A 27,229-nucleotide genomic window follows, 5' to 3' on the forward strand; every position below is an offset into this window, starting at 1 on the left:
CTGGCTGGATGCTCTTGAAGTTTCCCAGAACACAGTCCTCTTATTCAGTGCACTAAAAATTGGTTTAAGTGATTTGAGTGGGAGCTTCTCTATGACTCTGCTTTAAATAGCATCAGTATAGAGCTATAGTGTTCCTTCAGTCTATTTTTGGTTAATAAAGGTGTGTTCTAAAGTCCATTTAAGGTAAAGCAAAACCAAACAGTAGCAGAGATGATGTCAGAGCCAGCTATAAATAGCTCAGTTGTCTGTGTGTGACCTAAATTGGAAAGGGGACATTTAGATGGTTGCATTCATAGAAGCAGATCAGGAATTTCCAGCTGTAAATGTGCCAAACACTTAATGAAAACCTTACAGTGAGTTTAACAGGAAACATGACAGCTATCTGGGTTGCAAGCTGCTTTGGACGAGCAGGTTTTGAGATGTGATTGAAGCGAACAGTAATTCTTTTGGGGCTGCTGGTTATTTTTTTTTATTTATTTTTTACACTCAGTTCACTAAATAGCTTCTGTGTTTGGCTTTCTCTGCCATGAAATGAGTCTGATGTAACAACTTTTTTTTTTTTTAATTTTTAAATAAAGATTGTTACGTTTCCGATTTCTTCCATTTCAAAGGGAGGAGTGTTTCTCAAGAACTGAACACGAACAGGAATGTTTTAAATGGCACAGTTACCGGGCAATTGAGTTTCATCAGAAGAGAAATAAGATAAGAGCTTCATGATTCCTGCTTGCTGTCTGTGCAAGTGGACATTAAGCACTTCACCTAGAAAGGCTAATTTACATCATGGAGCAGGGAATAGATTGAACCTCTCTTCTTAATTTCTGTGCAAAACATAAACTCTGACTGTAGGGAGACCAACAAAGAACAGGCCAAAGCTAACTACTTACGCCATCTTATCTTAGATAACAATAAAACGGAGTACGCCACACCCTGGCCTTGTTCATTGTTTTTTTTAAAACTTGGTTTTCACCAGTTGATCAATGGTCCTTCAGGTCTTGAATTTCGACATGACTAATGATTGCCAGCTGAGCTGTTGGCGTTTCATCAGACCCAATGGTGCCAACGTTTATAATGCTGTGGAATTTTATATCGATAAAGTAATTCACCAGGTCACCAAATGGCAACATGTATGAAGACATTTGGCGTTTACCTTTGTACCCAATTAAAACGATGGCTGAGAAAGAATAAAACGTTGGCAGGTGTTCTTTGGGAATTGAGAATGTCATATATTGGGGCTTCAAAAGGGTGGTGGCTTTGGCATGATGTCCCCTGATCTATCCATCTGTCCATTAGGCTGTCAGTCGACTGGCTTGCGAGTCCCTTGGCCTTAGAGTATTAATTTTCATTCTGAAGCTTCAGTTGCAGGTTTCTAGCATTATACACCCCTGCGGCACTTTTGTGTCTTACTGGCACAACTCAGCTAAGATGTGTTGTTAGTCACACCAGCACTCTTCCTGCTATGACGAGCAGGGTTTTTCCTGGCTGAGAAATCCACCTTTGGGGGACGACCCTGCATACACGTGTGGTTGCAGTATCCTTGGTGACTTTTAATTCCTTTTGAGGAAGACCAGATCACCTGAGATTTGTCAGAATATTAAAAGTTTTAAAAATAGTAAATGTCTTTGTATTAGTATGACAGGTCTAGTATTATGAAGACTGTACTTTGATTTGGTGCCTTGTAAGTGGGAGTAATTTAGATAAATTCTGAGGAATTTTCTGTATCGCAATCACCTTGTTGCACAATCTTTCTGGATTTTAACACACTCCCTGCTCTTCGCTTCCTTCACAGGTACAGCTTCTACTTCCAGTTTGTGCTGCATCCTCTAATCCTGTGACGCTCCGCTGTCCTCCAGGAACAGCCTTAAACACAATTTCCATCGTCATCCCAGTTGTCGTGAGCAGATATGCCTGCAGCAGTGGGCGGGCCAGTAGGGTACACCCCTCCTGAGGGTGGCTGGGGTTGGGTGGTGGTGTTGGGGGCCTTCATCTCCATTGGCTTCTCCTACGCCTTCCCCAAATCCATCACTGTGTTCTTCAAAGACATTGAGGTCATCTTTGATGCCACACCAAGTCAAGTGTCCTGGATCTCCTCCATCATGCTGGCTGTCATGTATGCAGGAGGTGAGTGACCAGCCGTCAACATCAACAACTAAAACCTTGACGTGTCCTTAAGAATTTTATTTATTTATTTTTAAATTGGTTTGTTGTCAGGTGTTATACAAATGCACAAAGATGTTTGTTTTTAGACCTTTTTATTGTGGCCACTAAACCAGAATTAAGCAGAAAAGTGTTGTTAACGCTTTAAGATAAGAAGCTGAAACTAAGGTTGTAATTTTAATTTTAGAATCAAAAACTACTAAATTGATTTTTGTTCAATCAATTATCACCTTAATTGATAGTCATGAGCATTAAATCCACATTTTGGACATTCCTTCCATTCTTCCTTACAGAACCACTCCTAATATAATGGTCATGGTCAAAGACGTTAGAGGAATGACTTCTGTGATAAACCCAGTCAGCCAAACTTACTGCACAGCTTCCGAAACACTGAGAGCTTACTTTTAATAACCTGCTGCAAGAAAAAGTCTTCCTGTATGCTTTAGTTATGTTCAGCTGTAGCTTCCTGAAGTGTTACTCGAGGATGCTACACTAATATACAACACACCTCCACACCTGGTGTTGCAAAGACTGGATTGCTTTGTGTTTATAGAAACACGTCCTTGTATCAGGTGCAAATGTTATGTTTTTGTGTAAACAGCAGAAATGGTGCTAATCAGATATGATTTGAACTCATGTCCTGGAGCTCAGTTAAATCTTTCATTCTAGTTTAGAGTTTATCATTTTAAACATTTGATGTACTTCCTATTATCCTTTAATTATGAGCCATTAACCTAATATGCATGCAGCACGGCCTCAAAAACGGGGCTTCCCCTTTCCCCCTTTTTATGCCATTCCACCGTTGGAACAAGTCACTCATTTCAGCTACCAGGAAAAGTCTGTCACTACCTGACAGAAGAACAAAACTGCAGCTGAGGTTTTAGTTTCCTGAAAGACTTCATATCTGATGGCAGGCAGACTGAGATAGTCAAACCAATATGTCAAGTTGACTACAATTTGCAGTCAACATTTAATTACATAGTTTATTAAGATAGACCTATATAACTTGGCTCTAATGGGGCTTCATCTGGATGACCCTGTAGTGTCCTGGCTTTGAGGCAGAGCAAGGGATGCTGGCAGTGAAACAGAATTATTGGAGCACTTTATTTTTATTTAATCTGTCATTGTTGGTTTAAACATTTATTGGCGCTTTCTTGGTTCTGCCTCTGTCTTTCGCCCAAAGTAAACATGCTCTCCATCCGTTACCACTCAAACTCTGAGTCATTCACAGCTTGAATAGCCCTCACTGAGCACTCAATGGGTGCCTTTGCATTTAAAAGAAAAAGGAAATCAAGCAGATGTTTGTTCTACTGTAACCCATTCAAAACCTAATGGAAAAAGAACACATTGTATTAATGACTGAATTCACCTCTCTCATAAGGGTTCATGCTGTGGTTTACTGGGTAAACGTAGGGATTACAATGGGCGATACATAAGCTTAGTGTAAATAAAATGAACTGAACAGCTCATAATACAAAAGAAATCTACGTGTATTTCAACATATCTGAAATTTTTCATTGCAAAGTTTTAACTGACTCTTTCATGAGGCTGTGAAAGTGCACTTTTGAAATGGGAGTTTCAAAGGTGACACTCGTATAGCTTTTTAAAAATCAGGATAATACCATCGATTTTAACACTTGACTCCAACATAAAGCCAGAGTTTTCCAAATTCTGGCTTCTAAAAATCTTCTGTGGGCTGTGTATTGGTGAAACTTCCACTTAAGCTGGAAAAAGCAGTAACATGCACACGGAAGTACCCCATGCATCACGTGACCTCATTTGGGTTATAAGTACGTGTTGATGACAATGGCTGGAGTTGGCGCTCTCCACTGGATTGCCCAGATGTTAATGTGGTGTTTGTTTATCTTATTTGGGGTCTAATTCTGGCTGAGATGTCTTAAGGCCATCAGTGACGCTAACTAGTGATATGAAAAGTACGTTTAACTCTTCAGCTGCATTTCCTAAAGCTGACAAAGGTTCAGTTGGCATGTATGAGGCTCATCTGCACAAACTCACTACTTTAGTTGAAAAGAACTAATTTCTAAAATAAACCCAGAAACGCAGCTTTACTTGACGTTAACATGAACATGCACTGAGTATCGACACTGGCTCGATGTCTTGGTGGCTCGTTGCTTGCTAAACTCAACACTTTGTACAAAAATCAAGTTTGTGCTTGTTGAATAATCAGGGAACAAATCTGGTCATCAGAATAGTCATCTCAAGCTGCCTCTAAGCTGTGTATTCTTATAGCTCAGTGCTGCTTGGAGAGATTTTGCTAATTGCATGTTTAGATACATGTGTGTTTGAAATGAATGTGCCACCCATACTGCTGAGCAGTTCGAGATTTGTTTTTGGCTGCAGAGGAATCACCTTGAACTTCACAAGTCTTTGTAAATCTGAAAAGATGGGCGTTACAGCAGTGTTATTTCTGGTAGTGTCTTCTGTCTCTTCTAGTTAGGCACCTCTGTCACTGCTGGGAATAGAGCTTTAAATTTAGGTATCCTGAAGTTGTCAGGACTAGAGGGTAGGGTAAGAACAATGTCCCATCGGGCCTGGCAGAAAGGGAAATCTGCAGAGCTGCTTTCTAGGACTTCCTCGACTGTCACGCATGTAAGAACACGATTGTCAGATGTGATCAGATTGTCTGATCTTTAACATACTAGGTCCAGGTTTACTACTAGCAAGTCCTGCTGCATGTTCTGTCCAGGCATCTTCATCATTTAAAGCACTCAGAGTATTTCCAGTAAATGCATCTTTAATGGGCTGTTTCCTGCTATCCTGTGAAAAAAGTCCTTGTACAAACACAACTAAACTATGAGTCTGCTCACTGGAAAGCAGCCTCCCCTTGGGCTTAATTACATATACATGAGATTGTTGAGACATATTTACAAAAAGACAGAAGTGGATTTTCAGGTTGGGCGGGATTTTCAGATCGAATTTCTTTGCTTTTCTTCTAAAGACAAAGTCGGAGAGACAGATAAAGAAGGACCTAAGTGTACTCAGTCAGCACAGCCCTCATTTGACACACACACACACACACACACACACACACACACACACACACACACACACACACACACAGTCTGTGTTCGTTAGTACTTCATATTGCTGAGCTGTGTGCCAGTCTGCACTCTCTTTCTGCAGGTTAAGACTTTTATAAAACTACCGAGGGAGGAAATGATGGGAGGAGTGAAATTGCACAACAGGAGCCAGCTGGTGAAATGTATTCCCCCAAATATTGAAATGTTCCTCCTTTCTTGCTTCACAATTCACAGATCACCAGTTCCTGGAGTCGTTGTACTAAATGAGAGGAGCTGAAAGACTGTAGGTTTAGGTTACCGCAACCATTTTACTCACCGACTGGTTTACACATGAGGCAAGGCACGTACACACACCGGCTTCCACAAAAGGAGGGGGAAAAAAACACACCACACACGAGTCATGCACAACGTCACTGAAAGCTGAGTAACAGTGTGAACAAATAAATGCGCAGGATGTTTTGTACGTAGGTAAGAGTGAGACAATCATAAAGGGAGACTATTTAACACCCGCAAACTTCCCTTTTAACCAGAAACCAAAGACGAGTCAAGCATCACGTACTGAAATTAAAACCACCAACATATTCTAAGTGATTCCCTCAAAGTTGTCATTTGGCAGTAGAAAGTAATATTTCAGCAGCCGGCCACAAGTTTAGCCAAAATTGTTGGAATATTTGTGTTTAACAGGGAACAGGATCCAAGACTTAGTGTTTACGAAAAATGAAGAATTAGTGTATGTAATGTAATGTTGTGTACCAGCAAGTGTATAACTCAGGATCAGATGCATTAAAACAAAAGAATAGTCATTTTTTGCTGTGTTCCAGCAGCAGATCGGTTTAACATGGTGTAAAAGGAGCAGCTGTATTAAAGCATTAGGCAAAATGCAGGTGAGTTTCACTTGCATTCTGCCCTACTGCTTTCAAAGTCACACCATGTGGTGCATAAAAAGGTCACAGCTGCTGACAGAATGATGGCAAAAAGGCCAGGCATTGGTTAAAACGGGTTTGTTTTGTATTAAACTGTCTGATGTAATGTTTTTTTTTTTTTTCCAGGCTTAGATTTACACATGCAAAAAACAGTCAGTCCATGTACAACAAGGGGCAATTAATCCAGAGACGGGAAACTCTGAATGCAATTACAGGTCATTCTTCAGCTCTGGTTAAACATCTTTGGGTTTACTTGATGTACTATTGGTGCATTTTAAACATACCAACAACAAAGTAGTACAAATGACTTCATATCTTTGAGAATCTTCTCACAAAGATCATTATTTGACCCAGAAACTGCCATTTAACCCCTGACTCCTCACTAGTTTGTATGTTACACCAGTAGAGCTGTTTTTGGCCATAGACCACACCCAAACACTGTAGTGTACTTAGGTTAGGAGAGGTCATGTGGTCACTGAGCTGGAAGCTTGAGCTGGACTGTCCTCTCTCAGTGAATGACGCTATAGGTTTTTCATTAAACCTCTTATTGGGATATAATTTTTATTGAAACTTGTCTCTAGCAGTTATATAAATAAGAGCATGTAAAATAAGTGGGTTGAACTTGGCACCCTGCTCACACTGAAATCTGGTCCATCTCGGTTTGTTTTAAAAGGGTCAGTTTTTACCCAAACTCAGTTTTGTTCCTTCAGCCGAAAGGAAAACGTGATCGAAGGTCCCAGACGAGATGAATGTGACTTTCGCGGTCGTGAGTGAAGAGGTTTTTGTTTTTTGTTTTTTGTTTTTAAATCTTTTGTAAAACTTTCCATATTTCCCTTGTCAGGAATAAAGATTTCAGAGAGCCATGATTAGTTTTACTCATGAAAACATTGCTAATAACCCCCGCTCTTCCTGGTGTTCACACTCGCTATGTGATGCTTTGAGGGCATTTTTAGTGTGAAGGTCAGATAGACTTAGTCAAAACATCTTTAATCATAGCTGTGAAATAATCTTTCCTGACATTGAACCCCACTAATGTGTGTGTGGGGTTTGTTTTGGGGGGTTTTCTTCCCAGAAACCACACGAAATACCCTCTTTGTAAATGCAGTAAACAGATTTGCATTGATTTAGCAGTAGCTTTGGGAGATTTGGCTGTTTGAGCAATGTCAATAGCCCTGTGTACACCAGCTCTTTATGTCTGATTGACTCAGTCTAAATGGGATCCTGTTCTTTTGTTAAATGCTTAAAAGTTCAACCCACATCTTTCCCAAGGTTTGTACTTTCTCATACATGATTTCTTTTGCCTGCTGCTTTAAAGAAAGTAGAGCATGGAATTAAAGGCTAGTTAAGAAAGCAGAAAAGTTGTCTTTCTGGGAGGAACTGTTATAAGTGGCGATGTGCACGATGAGTTCTTGTTGTAAAGTTGTTTTTCAACTGGAACTGTTACTGAGGTTACAGACCTCATGTATTAAACGATATGAAAGGCTTCAGATAAAACTCTGCACAAAATGAAAATTTGAGAGGATGAAGGGAAATCAAACACGATGCTTACAGAGCCTTAGTTTTTGTGTTCTCATTCTGTGTATCAGTATTCTCTCATAAAAGAATACCGTGAGGTTCACGCAGAAGCATCTGTTTCTGTGAAGAAGTGCTCTTTGTAGAGCTGTAGAATTGGGTCCCTTTAAAGAAAGCCATCTGATTTTTATAAAAACAACAAATGCATATATTAATACAGGAAAAGTTTGCATACAATTGTTTGGCAGAAGCAGTTTGGGAAACCCAGGCAAGAGGATTATTGATCCTGATTTTTGTAATCCTTACAGCTTTAGACGTGTAGCGGAGCTGCAAACAAAAACACGTTCGCTAACTTTGTCGTCAGGAATTCCAGGATTTTACGTTGCGGAGTGGGGAAAGGGGGCTTTTTATGTGGCCCGTGTGTAATTCCGGTCACAAACCTCATGATGAGTAGGCGCACGGATACAGGACGTCTCTTTCTGACTTATCTTGTGATCTAAGGACTTTTCTGAGTCAGTAGGAGGAAAAAGAGCCTGTGTCTGAAGAAGGGATGAGTGGGAATTGGTGCTTATTGTGCTGCACTAAGAGCAGAGGCTCTTTAGTGTCTTGATGTTTTAGAGCAAAAAGAGTTTGAAGTTCACTTTTGGTCACCAAACACAAACAATGTTTTATTGTCCATTTTTATTCCTGTTGACACTGCTGGCAATTTGTTTTGTTTTTCTCTTGCATTCATTCATATTGGCTTCCAGTGTTAGAAAATGAGTGTTTTTCTGTTACAAACCCTGCTGTGCTTTGGCTTCGGATGAGCATTGAACAAAGAGTGATAAAATATGCACTGAAACTGCAGTTTCATTGCCAGATTGTCTGTATATTTTTAGCTTTGGCCTAGAGTAGTTTTGCATGAGTCAGTGTCATAAATAAAACCGATTTAGCTTATAGTGAGCTTTGGAGCAACTCCTCAGTTCTTCTTCTGCCTGAATCAAGTTGTTGTAGATGTTTTGAATGTGATGGTCATACTGAGCTTTAAAACAATTTATTTATTTTTTTTAAAAAAAGGATTCATTTAATGCAGGCCAGATGGAGGGACGTTGATTTGTGAGTAATGTGGCTGGTGGAGAAATGTGATGCAGTAGAACTGTTGGGGCAAATCCAATCAGCTGTTTCTTCTGCAGTTTTCTTTTTGCCACGGAGTCTGATCAGTCGTTGTTTAATGAAACAAATGAAATTAAGACATGCTAGCGCTCTGTTATTGGGATGCTTTTATTTAAATAAATCTAGTCCTGGACTGAAGCAGAAGGGTCGGTGCTAAAATTAGATGCTTGCACACCTGACTGCTCTCTGCTTGTGGATGCTGTGTCAGAGTGGAGATGAGGACAAGTCTTTGTGGTGTCACAGGGAGAAAGGGAGCAAATGAAGGAGGGGGAGAAGGGATCATTTATATAATATCTGAGAACACTGCTCTCTGTGCTTTGCCAGCAAACACTGTCAGGAGTTGTTTATGTGCAGCCTGTGTGCTGAGGGTTTGTACTTATTCCTGTCTTTGTGCAGTTTCACTTCAGTTTACCGTGAAGCTCCAACAAGCTCTGACAGCAGGCACAAGTCTTTGTTTTAAGCACAGCACGACTTTACCCGTTTGACTCGAACGTGGAAACCCACCATCCTGAACATGGCAGCCTGCCCAGCTTGGGCTTTGTGCCAGCCGGTCAGACCCTCAGTCGGGGACAGACACAACACAGAAGCGAGCTGTCCGAGACAGAGGTATTTAGACGGTGCATGAGTAAGTGCTCGTGCAGCCAGAGCGCCCTCGGTCTTTGTGGCCTTCTGCCCAGTTTGAAGGGCAAAGCCACCGTGGTCTACGTGAAGGACCCAGGCCGAGTGAAATGGAAATGGCTGCTGGCTAAGTGCACTTGAGTCTTTGAGTCTTCTAAAATCATGAATATTTAAAGACTCTATTTTTGTCCTCCTCTCTCTGTCCTCTTGGAGCTTATTGTTGGACATGATTACAAATTATTTATTGATGACTGCAGGATTTCAAAAATATTGCTGTGGAACACGTTGTGATAAATGTCTGGTTGGGAAGCTGTGGAGTCACCTTAGGTTCCCTATTGATGAGCAATGACTATCCTGATGTTTATCCCTAATCAGCCGTGACGGCTGTCTTTCAGTGTCTGTCCCTCCTTAGGAAGGAGGAGCCAACCAGCTCCTTTGGGGTTGAAAAAGCTCACTGTCCTTGTGTTAGTCAGCCTCACAGATGTAAAGGATGTGCTGGTTTTGAAACCAAGATGCACCACTTTGACCGTGCAGCTTTCAGAAATGTCTTATCTTAACTTCAGGGAGCTAATACCAGAATTAAGTTAACTAATGCTGTACCTGAAGTGTGAGGGGAAACGACTGAGTCATGGTTGGTACATAAGGGTCGACTTAAATGCACCTCTCACACCTTTAATAATGAAATGAACCCAAGGGAAAACGCACAAGTGGCGAAACTGCACTTTAGTCTTCACTGGGAGTCAGACCAGATGTGAGTGGAAACTTGGAAATGTTTCTAATTTGTAATTGGTCACCATTAATCTTATCTTTCTCCTGACTTGTGTAAACCCCAAAGATATTTGGTTTACATTATAGAAAACAAAATGCTGTACGATCAGTAACTGTAGGCTCATGTGCAGGCCTTCAGTTTGTATTCGCATCCAGCAGAGCCAGTGTTCACTGTCAGCCTGGATCCATGTGAAGGCCCATTCATAGCGAGCCTGGCAGGCAGGCGGAGACACGTGGGCCTCCTCTGCCTGGCTCCCTTCTCCTCCTCCTCACCCATTTCTTTCCCGTCTCACTCCTTCCTCCCCTCTTTCTCTAGTGAACATCTTATAACTCTTGCTGTTATGCAAGTATTGTCCCAGTTTTTCATTTGTGCTGTCATAGCACCACCTGTTGGTGAATCTGCTCTCCAGTCTGTCTGTAATTCTTAAGGTCTTAAAAGCATTGAATCCATGTCTGTAAGATGCCCTAAATTTAATTTACACATTTTTTTTTTTGAGTATTTACTCTTTGATGGTGTAGATGTGGCATAAACTTGAGACACATGTTTGAGTGGGTGGTGTTACCAGAGGCAGTCCGTCACGCAGTTATTAAAAGTAGTATTTCATGTCAGGAGCTCAACAAATATAAATTAGATTAACTTCTGCCAATTATCTGGCTTCTGGTCATTCTAATTGATTTAAAGGGGATTTAATCGTATTAAACACGAGTTAAAATATCAGTAAACAGATTTTCAGTTTCCTGCTGGTTTTTATCATGAAATGGTTTCAAGTTGTTTTCAGTGCGGCATAAAAAGGTGGAATTCCTAATAGCAACTCAAGGAGACATCTTAAGTATCTCATTTTATTTAAACCAAAGATTAAATCTCATGTATGTATAAATAAATAAATAAATAAAAGAAGGAAAATACCGTAGTTAGTTCTGACATGGTAGAAGAAAAGAAAATTTGTACTTAAGCTCAAAAACTGGGTGGAATTAAACTGGCACGGATCAAAAAGTGTATATTCTTCTTCTTTGGTGAAAAATGGGAAATTGCTGAACCAGCTTGTTAGTCCTACCTGCTGTGCTGGCTGCAAAATATTGGCCACAGATGTACTTTAAATATTTAACTCTGTTCTTCTATCACTCTACTTGGTGATGGTTCTCTTTCTTACCGTTCTCTTGTTCCTCTCCAGGTCCAATCAGCAGCATCCTCGTGAATAAATTCGGCAGCCGACCGATCATCATCCTCGGCGGTTGTCTGTCAGGGTCTGGTCTGGTTGCAGCTTCTTTTTGCAACACGGTGCAGCAGCTGTACTTCTTCATTGGAGTAATTGGAGGTTTGTTTTTCATCAGTTTTCTTGAGTAAATCCTCAAAATGAGGGAAATCTGGACACTTTCTTTTGATGGCTGAGTTTTGTTTTCTTGTTAATGTTGTTTCTGTGCCCTCGTTTCCAGGTTTGGGTCTGGCCTTCAACTTGAATCCGGCGCTCACTATGATCGGTAAATACTTCTACAAGCGCCGGCCCATCGCCAACGGCCTCGCCATGGCGGGCAGCCCCGTGTTTCTGTCGACTTTGGCTCCCTTCAACTCCTGGCTGTACGATGAGTTTGGGTGGAGAGGCAGCTTCCTCATCCTCGGTGGACTCCTGCTCAATTGCTGCGTGGCCGGCTCGCTAATGCGTCCCATCGGCCCCAAACCTCAGCCGCCCAAAGTGGAGGCGGTGGAAGCAGGGCAGCCTCAGCCCAAGAGGACGGTGCTGCAGAAAATCAACTCCTTCATCGACTTGACGCTCTTCAAGCACCGCGGCTTCCTGCTCTACCTGCTGGGCAACTTCGTCATGTTCTTTGGTCTCTTTTCTCCGCTCGTCTTCCTCTCCAATTACGCCAAGAGTAAGGACATCAGCAAAGAAAAGGCGGCCTTCCTTCTGTCAGTGCTGGCGTTCATCGACATGTTTGCTCGGCCCTCAATGGGCTTTCTGGCGAACACCAAATGGGTCCGGCCCAGGATCCAGTACTACTTTGCTGCATCCGTCCTGTACAACGGTGTGTGTCACGTGCTGGCGCCGATTTCAAAAGACTACTCGGGATTTGTGGTCTACGCTATCTTCTTTGGCTTTGGTTTTGGCTGGCTGAGTTCTGTGCTGTTTGAGACGCTGATGGACCTGGTGGGGGCTCAGAGGTTTTCTTCAGCTGTGGGTTTGGTCACCATCGTGGAGTGTGGGCCGGTGCTGTTGGGCCCACCACTGACAGGTAAGACATCCCAGGGAGAGGGAGGGTGGAGATTTGGGCTGTTATAAAACTTGATGTCAAAGATTATCGGTGTAATAATTGTTAAAATGTTGACGCAGATCATAAAATCTGAATCTCCTTTCTTTTGCCCGCCTCCAGGCAGCTTCTATAACTACTACCAACACTATGACTTCACCTACATCACCTGCGGCATCGTCCTCATTATAGGAAGCATCTTCCTCTTTGTGGGAATGGGCATCAACTACCACATGTTAGACCGAGAAAAGAAAGCGGAGGAGCAAAAAGAGAGGGAGGAGCCCAAAGAGGAGCGTGCTGCCATGCTGCCGCCTTCTTCTCCGGCAAAATCGAGCGAGGATGGCGTACCAGCAGCTGTCACAATGGACGAAGTCTCCAGGATGGATGAGGACACAGTGTAAACGGACAAACTTGGGAAGAAATGAACACGCACGAGAGCTGCAGTTACAACCACACAGCATCTTTATAGAGAATAATCCCTTTTTACACCACCCTGAAGCCATAGAAACCGCTCCATGATTAAAACCAGAGGCCTGCTGCGGTGACGCTGATGTGAATCTGCGCTCGGCCTCATTCAGACCTCCGGTTTTTGGTCTTTGACGTGCCTTTTTGGTGAACTGAGAGCGTTCCAGGCGGTGCTGCTTGCATAAACACCAGATAGACGCACAGCAGACGGAGTGACTGTAACCATCCCGGAAAGTAACGAGGACTTTGTCTCAGGGTCTCAAGCTGTCACAAAGGTTCAGGGCCTCGTGCGCACATTTTTTAACTATTTTTTTTAATAAGTCACCATACATGTTACAATACAGAAATTTCTCCCTCGTGTTCTGCACAATCACTTCACTGCTCAAGGGCTGGATGTAAGCGCTCGCATCCACATTGTTAATCATAATATTAGTTAGGATTTTTTTTTAATTAATTAAAAAAATATGGGGTAAAAAGTAGTTCACTACAACACAGGGAAAAGTTAAGGTTCTTCTTTTTAACATTTTAGGAATGTAGAATAACAAATATCAGTTTTCCTGTTTGTGGAAAATCAGGAAGCTGTAATGTAGGAATCTTCTGAGCGGTATGAAACTAGGTCAGGATGCAGGTATGGAGGCAGAAATGTGGAATTTCAGAGCAGCTCTGATCTTTTATTGAACTGATGAAGATTATGAACATCATCGGAACAGGTCACACAGACGGGCTCCAACCCTGCTGATGCATCCACCACGTGAGCTGCAGGCTGGGTTGGGTAATAAACGGCACCACACGTTGGTGCGTGTGAGGGGGTGAAGCTGTGCGGAGTAGATGGATGGTTGGGTGGCTTCTGTGTGCTCTGAACATTGTTACAAAAATGTTTTTTTTTTAATGTAATTTTTGGGGCGCAGAACAGCACATTTGTGGTATTTGAATAGTGAAAACGGTTTAGTTCAGTTTCTACAAATCCCTACAAAAAAAGTAAAATATTTTAGCTTTCAGGAAACGACAATCTAACGAGGTCCTTTTTATAGAGTTTAATGTATTTGGATCAGTGGCGACGTGAGTGAGTGAGGTGTGTTTGTGTTCCAGCAGGTAGGTTTAAAGTTTGGGGGGATTTTGTCATTTCATTCATTGTAAGTCCAGTCAGTTTGTGAAGTGTACAGAATTACTCATATCAGGAGGAAAGATTTAACCGGGTGAATTAACGGGGCTGAAAGCTGAGAACGTTTAAAGAACCCTGTTGGGAGAGGGACTAACACGGTTATCATCTTTGTTTTCATCACGTTGAGAGTAACAGAAATATTGCACATGACCAGCTTTAGAATCGGATAAAGTCCCTGCCCACATGAGACGTTTCCACGGTCGCCCGAGCATTTCCTTCCTCACAGAGGAAAGCTTCCAATTGGGCGACAGATTTTACATTTCCCTTTCAGTAGGAATGGATACTTATTATGTTATTATGTATTTTGGTGACTAAATATGACCAAATGTTAGTATTCAAAGTGATTAATTACAAAGTGTGAATTTGTTTCTTCATGTGTATTTTTGTAAAGGTACTACTGGTACCAATGGGGAAACTGGTCTCTCTCCTCGCTGAAGTATCCACCTGTTCAACAGGTTCATATTTCAGGGGAAAGAGCATCTGCTGCATCGGTACGGCCACATTCGACTGCTCCAAACCCTGATTATTTTTCTCCGTTAAAAAATAAATAAAAACAAAAAACTGACCTTCATGAACTTGTTGGTAATCGATAAACTGTTATTCTAGGTTTTATTTTCTGAATTATGGTCATTTCAAATTTAAAGTTGTTCTACTTTCAGGATGAGCGTTTTGTGAAGTGACACACTGAAAGGAGGCGATACTGTTTCATTTAAACTGGGTTTTAAAACGGTATTATAATAGTCGCCTTTTTTAGTGTTTTTATAAAGCGGACAAAACTTTAGTTTCTGTAATATTTTTTCTTTTAGTTGCTGTGAATTTTTTTTATGTGTGTTCTTATTATTTTGAGTGTTGAGAATAAACAGTTTTTAAAATGAAACCTGTTGTATTGATTCTGTAACTTAAAAATAAAGCTTTTTTTTTTTTTTTCAAAATTAGCAGAAAAACTGTACATTTACAGTCATTACACATGTCTAACATTTTTATATAAAACTTAAATTCTTGCACTCAAATCCTGAAAAGGAGGCATCTCTATATACCTGAAGCTACCACAGCAAGCAAATACTTACAGAAGCTTGACGAGAGAGAAACGTGAAACTCGATGACAAATTCACACTCGCTGGACATTTCATTAGGTACACCTTGCTAGTACAGGGTTAGACTTCCTTGATTCTTCATGGCACATCTGTTATCTGTTGGCTTGAGATCAAGGGGGACATACAAATCCAAGAAACCAGTTTCAGATGATTTGAGTTCTATGATGTGTTATCCTGCTGGATGCAACCATCAGACATAGAAGGGTCGGACAGCACCAATCTGTGTGTATGCTGCGGTGTTTAAACCACGCTCATTTGGTGCCACGTGGCAAAAGGCATGCCAGAATATATCCTCCACACCAGCAGCTCGGCCTGCTGGTGTAAGGTGGGATGGATTCGTGCTCGTTCACTCCAAATTCTGACCCCTACCATGTGAATGTTTTTCTAATTTTCCATTATCCAATTTTGGAGAGCATGTGTAAATTAGAGTCTCAGTTTCCTGTTCTTAGCTGAGAGGAGGGGCACCCAGCGTGCTTATCTGCTGCTGCAGCCCATCTGCTGTAAGGCTTAACATGTTGTGCATTTAAAGATGCTCTTTTGCCTCTTTTACTTTTACATACTTTGGTTATAGCCAGGAGTTATGAGTTATTGTATAGTTTTGCTTTTTTCCACCCAGAGAATCACTGCTCACTGGATATGTTCTCTTTCTTAACAGCTCTGTAAACTCCAGAGATGGTTGTGTGTGTGTGGAAATCCCAGCAGATCAACAGTTTCTGAAAGACCAGCCTGTCTGGCACCAACAATCACACCTTTTCCAAAATCACTTAAATTACTTGTTGTGATTCTCGGTTTGAACTTCAGCTGGTTGTCTCAACATGGTGCTTTCAGTCGTGCAGACAAAGTTATTTGATTGGCTGATTTAAGAATTTGCACTGGTGTACCTAATGAAATGGAATGAGTGCATAGCTCTAACATTCAGATTTAACAAACACGACCCAGAAATGAGCCTCACAGGTGCTGGAAGATGGATTTTTGTAGTCTTTGGAGAGACTCGTGGTTTCCATGGTGTCATGGAGGGTGTGTGAGTGATGGAGCTCTGCAGTGCCGAAGCCCAATAATGTAGTTATTGTGTTTTTCATGGCTAAGGCAATACACACAGTTACATTTTTGTTTTAGAATTTTTTTCCACATATTTCTATTGTAATAAAAATCCTCGCTCCACTCACCCCTGTTCATTTTCAGCGCCCCTTCACATGGGTTCACTCGGGTCTCATTTTAAAAGTTCAACTAATATTTCCTTAAACATCAGCCGACTCAGCTGTGCCACTGAGAGGGAGTTGCCCTTCATCGTGTCCAGTGTTCAGTTGGAGGTGTGCGTGATGGTGGAGTCGTTTGTTTCGGAAGCTCGGCGCCGAGTGTGCGGCCGACAGTGAAGCAGCAGACGAAGCTCCGGGGAGACGCTGCTGGAGAAGGCGGAGTAGATCCAGGGGTTGGTGCAGGAGTTTAGACTGGCCAACAGCATCAGCAGGGTAAACGCTACACCTGTGTACACACACAGGAGGAGGAGGAGGTCCGTAAATGGCACAGGGGACTGCAGATCAGGCCATCAAGTCAAACTCTGCTTCAGGGTGGTATCTTTGGTAGCCCAGAGGTACTTATTGTAGTCTTGTATATAAAAGTTTATTAGAGAGTTTTAAAGTTAACACAATGACTTCATGTCTAAGGCATCTTTGTGTTGTACAGTTTGGACCCTGCACCAGCTGTCACAGGATGAGAGGCGGAGAAACACCCTGACAGATTACTGCTCCATTTAAATTGGGTTAAAGGTATTTATGTAAAGTTATTTAATTTTTTTTTAGGGATGTAGAGAACAAAAAAATCCTTAAAATTACATCAAGTTGGTCTGGCAGGACTGTGTGTGTGTGTGTGTGTGTGTGTGTGTGTGTGTGTGTGTGTGTGTGTGTGTGTGTGTGTGTGTGTGTGTGTGTACGTACCGTTCTGAGGTGGGTCAGGGTCCCAGGCGGCCCAGAGCTGGACGCTGAAGAACGGGGCCCAGCAGAGCGAGTACACAAGCACAATGACCAGCGTCATCCTCACCGTTTTTGACATGGCTGCTGTTACCTCTCCACCTCTGACAGGAGGCAGTTTGGTGGGGTGTGGTGAGCAGGCAGCAGAGGGCGTTGTTGGATCTGGTGGGACGCCGGCTTGCAGCTGAGCTGACGAGGAGGACAAAAACATTCCTGTGACGCTCACTCTCCCTGAATTTCCTCATTTCATGAGTTAAGACCATAAATATGGTTACATTTTTATTTATTAATTTTTTATATATAACTTTTTGATTGTAGTAAAAGCACATATTAGCTAATTTCAGGCATGAGATGAGGAGCATACTCCAGATCTTAGTCACCTTCTACCAGCACATTGCTTTAGGAGTAAGACTGCAATAAGTCAAGTGCCTGAAGCATGATCAGAAATGGGTGAAGAGTTTTTATGGAAAGTTTAGTTTACCTGAGCAGCACCAACATGTCAACCATGCCCTTTCTCAACTGCAGGACTGCTTCTCAACAACTGTATGGGATTTATTCTCCAGCCACAACCTCCAGGAGTACACGGACACTGTACTCTCGTACATCAGGAACTGTGTTGACAATGTCACCGTCAACAAAAGGGTCAGGGTGTTTCCAAATCAAAAACCCTGGATGAATAGCGAAGTGCAATCCCTCCTAAAAAGCCGCAACACTGCCTTCAAGTCAGGGGACAGGGCTGCGTATAGGGCGGCCAGGGCAGACCTGAGTAGAGGCATCAGGAAAGCTAAGGCCGCCTATAGGAGGAGGATTGAAGATCACTTTGCTGACAACGACCCCAGAAAAATGTGGCAGGGGATCAATCACATTACCAACTACAGAAGCAATAACCAGGCAACATCTAGGACTGATGCCTCACTGGCTGAGGATCTAAACCGTTTCTTCGCCCGATTTGAGACGACCAGGCCCTCAGCTGCCACACCACTTCCACCCGCCCCCAGCACTGGCACACTAACACTTAGGGAGCACCAAGTGAGGTGTGTTCTAAGGTCAGTGAATCCCAGGAAGGCGGCAGGTCCTGATGGAATACATGGAAAGGTTCTCAGAGCATGTGCTGACGAACTGACCGGAGTCTTCACTAAAATCTTCAACCTTTCCTTGTCATCAAACACCGTCCCGCCCTGCCTCAAAACCTCCACCATCATCCCCATCGCCAAGAAGACAGCTGTGGCCAGCCCAAATGACTACAGGCCTGTTGCACTTACGCCTGTAGTGATGAAGTGCTTTGAGAGACTGGTCTGTCAGCACATCAGGGCCGATCTGCCTCCCACTCTGGACCCCCACCAATTTGCCTACAGGACAAACCGATCCACCGAGGACGCTATCACCATAGCGCTCCACACTGCGCTGAGTCACCTGGAGCACCGAGGAAGCTATGTGAGAATGCTCTTTCTGGACTTCAGCTCAGCATTCAATCATATCATCCCGGAGATCCTGGTCCAGAAACTGTCTCACCTGGGACTCTCCACCCCCATCTGCCTCTGGATCAAGGACTTCCTGACAAATAGACCACAGTCTGTCAGACTCGGCCCCCACCGGTCCAGCACCATCACACTCAGCACCGGGTCTCCACAAGGATGTGTTTTGAGTCCCCTCCTGTTTACGCTCTACACATCCGACTGCTCCCCTACCCATCTCTCAAACACCATCATAAAGTTCGCAGATGACACCACAGTGGTTGGACTCATCTCAAAGGGGGATGAGTCGGACTACAGAGATGAGGTCAACAGACTGACTGAGTGGTGTTCAGTTAACAACCTCCAACTGAACACCACGAAAACTAAAGAACTTATCTTGGACTTCAGGAAGGGCAGAGCAGACCCGGCCCCACTTTACATTCACGGGAGCTGTGTGGAGAGGGTACGCTCCATGAGGTTTCTGGGCGTGCAGATATCTGATGACCTCTCCTGGACTGCAAATACTACAGCGGCGGTTAAAAAGGCCCAGCAGCGTCTCCACTTTCTGAGAGTGCTCAGGAGGAACAACCTGGAGGACAGGCTGCTGGTGACATTTTACAGAGCCACCATAGAGAGCATCCTAACGTACGGCATAACAACATGGTATGCAGGGTGCTCAGCTGTGGACAGGAAAGTACTGCAGAGGGTCATCAACACAGCCCAGAAGATCACTGGCTGCTCTCTGCCCAGCCTGGAGGTCACTGCAAACTCTCGGTACCTCAGCAGAGCTGGCAATATCATCAAGGACCACTCTCACCCCAGCAACCAACTGTTTGAACTATTACCGTCAGGCCGACGGTACAGGTCACATAAAACCAGGACAAACAGATTCAGGGATAGCTTCTTTCCCAGAGCTATCACCGTAGTAAATAAGCACTAAAACAATTGAACCTATTCCATACCGTCACTGTCATTATATTAATGCTGCTATTCATACTGTCATTATATTAATGCTGCTATCCTGTATATATTGTACATACTATTGTTTGAGTACTTACGATTGTTTTTTTTGTACTTTTTATATTTTACATTTATATTTATTATTGAAACTTGCACCAAGGGAGTGGCACTCCAATTTCGTTGTACTCTGTACAATGACAATAAAGGCTATTCTATTCTATTCTATTCATAACTGCTGACTGAGAAACTGAAGAACAGTGCACATTCTTAGGTGGTGACGTGCCAGTCATGTGGTAAAACACTCCATAATTCATATACATAATTAACTGTCTGCAGACCAGTGAGGACCATAATTTACCAAATGAACATAATGTTGATTTCAACAGGACTGCAGAGCTGTGACTGAGCGCCTAAACTAATCAGGAAACATGAGTTAGCATGAGGGTTGTTTCTCCATAAGCTTCTTTACAGACTGTTGTCCTTTACCAACTACAGCAGTCGACCCCTGCTGGCCATTATAAACTATTGCAGGTTTAAGGCTTATAGATACGTCCATCTCAAGGCTCAGTGTAGGATAAATAAGCATTATTATCATTATTGAATCATGCAAAGCTACTGTAGAGTCCAAGAATGATCACCCATCGGGAGGTGCTGATAGGTGGACACAGGGTCCAAACTGCAGTCATTTCCAGGGTTGTTGTACACGAGGGGGGAAACATAGAAGGGGACATTAGACTTTCCTTCTCCTCCTCCTCTTTTTCCTCTCTGGGTTTCTTTTCTTAATTGAGGGAGAGCAGCGGGGGACAGGCGGCAGTCTGATTTCAGGTACAGATTGTTATGAATCTCCTTGAAGATTCGCACCTAAAGGAAGAAAGACGAGAGAGGGTAAATTTTTGTTTCCAGAAGCATCTTGTCTTCTGGTTCTCTCTGTTCTACCTGGCAGATGGTGATGATCAGAACGGGGAGGATGAAGATGGCTAGCGTCATCCACGTCACGTAGGCTTTGAGGCCCCAGGACTCGGCAAAATTGCCCCAACATTCATACACACCTGGAGCCAACTCAGAACGGGAAAAGATAAAGACCTGCAAACCAGCAAAGAGATGAGTGGAGATGATGGAAACAGCAAACAGTCTGATTTTGTGTTTGTGCTCTCTTCTATAAGATTTTAATTGGCACGGTGCTTATTTACGACTTCGTGTTTTAACGTGATAAAAGTGTTGGTTGGAAATGTGACAAAATGGGACACTACCTCTGTTTATCTTCAAAGTTAAAGGCAAACATATGTGAATTTGATGATAGGCCTTTAAAGTAACAGCTTAAGACCAGAATGATGCCCCTGTCCTTTCTTTGACTATCACCTTGTTTTCTTCTCTTTTTAATGTTAATTTTAAGAGCCTAACGGTAATCAGAACCTAAGTTATGCATCTCAGGAGCAGATCTGTGGCCAGCCTCTTTGGCATACCTGTGGCAGGCTGAGCAGCAGCGACAGTACCCAGGCCAGCACGATGAAGCTGTTCCAGCGCTTCGTGGCCCCGCTGCGATGTGCCTGCAGGGGGCAGCAGATAGCATAGTGGCGATCCACTGTCATGGCCACGATGATGTAGGAGGAGGCAAACATTCCAAGAACCTGAAGGTACTTCACCAGGCGACATAAGAAGTCAGGACCAGGAAAGCGTCCCTTAGCGTCCCACACGAGCTGGGGCAACACCTCAGAGAGGAAGAGGAGAGGGAGGAAGGATATATGCTTTTGAAGTAACATGTCGCAATATATTTTCTCTGTGGAGAGTTGTGGTATATGATGCACAAATTTTATGCACACACACATGCACACAAACACACAGACATTTGTGCATATTAAAAATCTCGAGGTACAGATTAGTGTGCTCATTCATAAATCCCAGAGCACATTTACATATTCCAGTTCAAATTTACAGATTAATGCAAAAACTGAAAGACTTCTGTGCACTTTTCTGAATTTGCATGTACATTTAAAATCTCAAATTTGTGTACAAAATACAAAAAACACCAAAAAAAAAAAAAAAAAAATCAATGAAAAATTACAAGTATTTGTGCACATAATAATGATAATGGATTGGATTTATATAGCGCTTTTCAAGGCACCCAAAGCGCTTTACACTATTCATTCACTCTCGCATTCACACACTGGTGGAGGCAAGCTACGGTTGTAGCCACAGCTGCCCTGGGGTAGACTGACAGAGGCGAGGCTGCCATATCGCGCCATCGGCCCCTCTGGCCAACACCAGTAGGCGGTAGGGTAAAGTGTCTTGCCCAAGGACACAACCACCAGGACAGAGAGCCCGGGGATCAAACCGGCGACCTTCCAGTTACAGATACGCTTCCCAACCCCCTGAGCCACGGTCGCCCCACATAATAGATTCATGTGCACTTTTACCCCAGTTTAGTTCACATTTACATGTAGGTGTGCATATTTGGAAACCTGTGAAGACATTTGCTGACTTCAGTGTGTTTGTCTTTTTCCAGATTTATGTATTTGTTTACAAACTGTAAAAAAAAGATCACATTTCCAGATTATTGTATCTGCACATATTTTCAGATAATACTACAATTACACACCTGTATAACACACATATAACCCACAACGTGAATGAGTGTTTGCTACCTGGAACAGCGCCACCACCAGGTCAGCCACACAAAGGTTCAGCATGAACTGGTGCAGGGGGTTGTGGTGTCGCCTTCGTCTTAGCAACACCACCAGGACCAGCCCGTTGCCAAGTAACGCCATCACTAAGATGACCGCCAGCACCACCACCTCGGCCACGGCCAGCAGGGCGTCTCGTTCCCGCTCTGTAGCATTAGCACCGGTGGGGGTCTCAGAGACCGCCGGCCGGTCGATGGACGTATACGTGTCTGTTATCACAGAAACGGACATGCTGGCTGGGACAGGAGAGGAACACCACAGAAAGACAAGACGATGACATCGTTATGAAGGAAAACTGTGAAACAAACGTTAATCTTTCCTGGTCCATCTTTTGTATACAGGTGATTATTATTACGTTTTAGAAAGTTTAATACAAGCACCTCAAAAGGGGGTTGAAGTACAGCACTCAAGTTAATTTAAAATCTATTTATTTATTCAATTTTTTCTTAATTTGATGTATTTTCAGTCACTATAAAAAGTTTATTGTTAAATTCTTAGAATCAGGTGCAGTTTTGGGGAAATCCCTAACTGCCCGTAAGTTTGTAATGATGTTCACTGGAGACTGGCCAAACAACAGGACTTCATTACTGCCTTCACATTTGGTCTGATGAGCCCTGTGGGCTCTATGATTGTGTCTGCGTGCGTGCACTGAACTGTAAAAACTGCCGAGTGTCTTTGTTTGTGATTCTTGAAGCCCTCCACCCCTTTATTTGTTTGTTTAGGGAAGAAGTGTTGATCTCTTTTTAGTTCACGGGACACAAAAAGACCAATTTGATCCCAAATGGGCCAGACAAATGACACTGTTGTATAAGATCCTATAAAAACATTTGAAAATGTTCCCTTTCTTTTTCTGTCAGATGCACTGTTTCTTTTTTCTTTTTTCTTCTTTTCCATTCTTTCAGTTATTGTACTCATTACACCCATTTTCCCCAAATTCTTTGAGTATTTATTTGAAATAATCACTAATCTAAATAACGTCCAAAACAGGTTTTTTTTTTAATCATTTATGAAGTTTATGCATTTATTCAATAAAGAGCTAATCTGTTTGATTTTCCTTGGCGTTCAGGCTGCTACTCTATTCTTTACATCACTTCCTCTTTCCCATCAAACTCAGTATCAACATCATTACTGTAGGCCAATCATTCTCTTTTCCTCCTTTTACCCAATCAGCCTCTCTTCTTTGCGGTTTAAAGCTCCGGGCTCTTCTGTTATTTGCCTTTCTGACTTGCTTCCTCCTTATCCAATCCTCCTTTGCCATCTTCATCACCACCAGCACATATCATGTAGATCAGGGCTGCCCAATCCCGGTCCTCGAGAGCTACTGTCCTGCAGCTTTTAGATGCATCCCTACTCCAACACAGCTGAATCAAATGGTTTGATTACCTCTTCAGCATGCCATCATGTTTGGCAAAGGCCTGATAACAAGCCATTCATTTGATTCAGCTGTGTTGGAGTAGGGATGCATCTAAAAGCTGCAGGATAGTAGCTCTCGAGGACTGGGATTGGGCAGCCCTGATGTAGATTCTGAGCACCGGGGCAGTCTAATTTATTCTGTATGTGAATAAATCCCCTCTCCTGAACTATTGCTAAACCCTACATGGAAGTGGCTGGTAAAGGTAGACCTAAGCAGCTTCCCAGCAAACCCAAAGCAAAGTTGGACCTACAAAATCCAAGTGTGCAAAGAGCTGTTCAAGTGTCCTAAGAACCTCTGGCCAAGTCTGATTTTACAGGCCCATTTCTGCATAGTTTTCATTGTTTTAAGTGCTTCTGTAGTCAGGTGAGTGTGACAGACATCAGTAGATGCATGCAGCATTTGCAGACATAAAAACACTTCTTAGTCTCAGACAACAAATTTCTTTGGGCAGTAGAAAAAGAAAGCTTCGTCTTGGTTGAGGTTATAGCATGGTCTACCCACTGACTCGCTGGAAGTGGGTAGATCATCATGGATAATGATGACCTCACACCTGGGTCATGAGTCATGTCATCCATATGCCTCCAGTGTTCTGTTTTATCTTGAACTGTTAATCCATTTTTGAAAGTCTATAGGTCCTAATTCAGTTCCCGGTGCAACTCCACACATGGCATTCAAAATCAGACAGATGTCCTGCTTGGTCATGAAATCAGATCCAAGTCCAAGTTTGAGGAGGCACCAAACTGCCCGTGAAGTGCACACTGATGCTGGAACATCCAAGGACGTTCGCACCGTACACCAGGGGCTCAAACTCCAGTCCTCGAGGGCCAGTGTCCTGCAACTTTTCCATGTGTCATCTGAATAAAATTAGTAGGTCATTAGCAAGAGTATAGAACTTGACTGCATGCTGAAGTGGCAACCCCTAACCCTACTCAAGTAAATTTAAGTAAATGTGTTTGGAAAGATATACTTCTCAAAGTATTTTTATTGCATCATGTTCATTCACACATGAGCTGCTGTAACATGAATCAAATGGCTGAATGTTCACCTCAGCATGCAGTCAGGTTCTATAGTCTTGCTAATGGCCTACTAATTGTATTCAGGTATGTTGCAACAGGGACACATGGAAAAGTTGCAGGACACTGGCCCTCGAGGACCGGAGTTTGAAACCCCTGGTCTACACAGAGCTCGTCAACTGATGCGTTTGCTTGTGTTGGCAAAACTGAATTAGGTCAGGATTTGGATTAAACGCAGCAAACTGCTCGCATACTTTGATGATCTGAGCTCCTAATGAGGTTGTTCTAAGTTCATCCACGTTTGGAGTCAAACACTTTGGTATGCGGATAACAATGCAACATGCTTCTGATTGCTTACTAAAAAGCAGCTCGTCGCAGGATGTCACACGTTTTAAATGCCTTTAATCAAGCTGTCATCAAATATAAATCCAGTCAAACCTTCATTGTCATTTGCATGCTAGAGCTTATAACTGCGTTTGTCGATGGCACCGTGAACTGTTCACAATGATTCCTGGAAGAGTCCATGCAGTGATAACGTCTGTTTTTAATGCAGTGCTGTCGGAAGACCCGTCCATCACAGGCATACCTGCCAACCTCGTCCTTTGTGCACAGAGATTTCTCGAGATTCTCCGATTTTTTTGATGATATCACATACTGTAGATGATGAGTATTCAGAGTTTTCACAATATTACATTGATGAACATTATTCAGAAATAGATCCACTCTGTCTCTCCAAGATGCTATTTTCACATCAAACAGTCAATGTTAGTTGTTGCCATTTTACCTAATTACTTGAAAAGTGATTCTCCGGTTGTTAAAAGTACCACTTTTCCAGCCTTTTAAACACCTGCCTCAACATTTTTGAGATGTGTTAATGTCACCAAATTTAAAAAGGATTTTTTTTAAAATGCTGTCAGATTTCTCAGATTAAACATTTGATATGTTTTCTGTGCTCTATTGTGAATAAAATGCGGGTTTGTGACATTAGCACATCATTGCAGTCCGTTTTGTTTACATTTTAAACATCATCTTTTTAAAATTCAGTTTGTACAAAAACAGCTAAAGGGATTTGCCAGTGAATCATCTGAACTGGCAGCTGCTTTAAAAATCATTTGAGGTAATCATGGCCGAGTTTCTGATTTAATCCCAATTTTTACAATAAAAGAATCAGCAGATAAATTATTGATTTAAAAAAAAACAATCATTAGCAGACAGAAAATGATTTAAATGAACTCCAACAGTAAAACCTTGCATGGATACAGTAATATTAATAATTTATTATATGATATATACTTTAACAGATTTTTTAACTTCATCCTCCAGTAGTTATATAATAAAAAACTGCAGCAGTTAAAACTCATTCACGAAATGCTAATTAAATGTCAAAACTAAAGAAAAGTCATCAGATCTCTTTTGTGTTTCCTCTTTTTCTATGTTTTTGTTGAAATTATTGCCAAGTCTGACAGAAAGAAACACTTTAGGATGTAAATGTTAGAGTCTGCAGGTGAGAAAGTATTTTTCATTCAGCCAGAGGTGTCTGCGCAGGAGCTAAATACAGGAGTCACTCCAGTATCTGTTTAAATAAACTGAACAGCCGAGACTGATGACGAAGGCTAGACGCCTGCTTTATATTGAAGGTTATTTGCCTATTGCTTTGCAAAAATGGCAAAGCTAAAGCTAAAATCATCAGTTTTCTTTAGTCTTTTCTGTTTTCTTTTTAAGCTTCAGTTTGAACATCATGAATTTCAGTCGGAAGAGGAGAAAATATTTTCCAGTCAGCCGGAGGTGTCAGGTTGGAAGCACTAGAGATGAACAGAGAATTCCCTCCAGCCCACGGAGCTGAGTTTGTTGACACCTTTCAGCTCCTTTAATCCTATTAGAAAGCTGGACACCTGCTGCTTTACACATAATTTGCTTTGCAGAAGCCGTAAAGCTAAAAATCAATTCAGTTTACTCGTTTTTTGCAATCCTCTACCGCTTTTGATTAAAAAAAAAAACAACCCTAAAGAGCATGAAACAGGAGGTTTAAAGTGCGTGACTAAAATTAACATCTATCTGTACAGATTTTAATTTCCCATTTTCATGAAAAACAGGAAAATCATAGGGAAATACGAGGAGACGGAGCCGACTCACCTCCTCCTCAGCGTCCCGTGAAGCATCTGTAGGAGCCAGGACAACCTGATCTGCTGTTGCACACACTAGCTGCATCCATGCTGTGTCTGCTGCATGTGTCTGTGTGCGTTTGTGTGCTTATTACACTGATGGTGACCTCTGCCAACTCGCTCTGCTGTTTCTCCTCTCTCTCCTCTTTAGCACATCCCTCTCTCTCTCTCTCTCGCCTTTCTGGATTTTATGAACGTGGAAGAAGAAGAGGAGGAGTGAGAGAGAGGGTGATGAAAGGACGCAGTGCCCGGGCAGTGTTTGCGAATTAATGTGATTTCCTGTTGATTATTGATATTAAACATGTGGCTGTTGGCCCTGCTTTTGATCCACCCTTCAGAGCAGATCATGGGGAACATACACCAGCAGATGAAATGAGATTTTCTCTATTAGGCTTCCAGAAATGATCAAAGACCCTTCATACGCGCAAACTAATATGCGTACGTG

At 42.4% G+C, this 27,229-nt stretch overlaps 2 protein-coding genes across 2 annotated transcripts in view; one reads left to right on the plus strand and one right to left on the minus strand.

Moving 5' to 3' along the window:
• Positions 1–14,916, plus strand: part of LOC101488045 (monocarboxylate transporter 1) — a 28,418-nt gene extending 13,502 nt beyond the window's left edge. The window contains exons 2-5 of the mRNA XM_004560242.5: positions 1,787–2,118; positions 11,341–11,484; positions 11,603–12,397; positions 12,536–14,916. Of these exons, the coding sequence (XP_004560299.1) occupies positions 1,902–2,118; positions 11,341–11,484; positions 11,603–12,397; positions 12,536–12,813 (1,434 nt within the window). The 5' untranslated portion in view covers positions 1,787–1,901 and the 3' untranslated portion in view covers positions 12,814–14,916. The remainder of the gene's footprint in view (positions 1–1,786; positions 2,119–11,340; positions 11,485–11,602; positions 12,398–12,535) is intronic.
• On the minus strand, positions 14,563–26,883 carry LOC101467015 (vasopressin V2 receptor). Its single transcript, XM_076878579.1, has 7 exons — positions 26,756–26,883; positions 22,157–22,431; positions 20,978–21,223; positions 20,451–20,597; positions 20,153–20,375; positions 17,068–17,289; positions 14,563–16,615 (listed from the first exon to the last, which is right to left on the minus strand). The coding sequence occupies exons 2-7, from the start codon at positions 22,424–22,426 to the stop codon at positions 16,434–16,436; spliced, it is 1,290 nt and encodes a 429-aa protein (XP_076734694.1). The 5' UTR covers positions 22,427–22,431; positions 26,756–26,883; the 3' UTR covers positions 14,563–16,433.
• Between the last annotated feature and the right edge of the window lie 346 nt (positions 26,884–27,229).

The sequence above is a fragment of the Maylandia zebra genome, linkage group LG20, assembly GCF_041146795.1.
Source record: "Maylandia zebra isolate NMK-2024a linkage group LG20, Mzebra_GT3a, whole genome shotgun sequence".
Classification (NCBI taxonomy): Eukaryota; Metazoa; Chordata; class Actinopteri; order Cichliformes; family Cichlidae; genus Maylandia; species Maylandia zebra.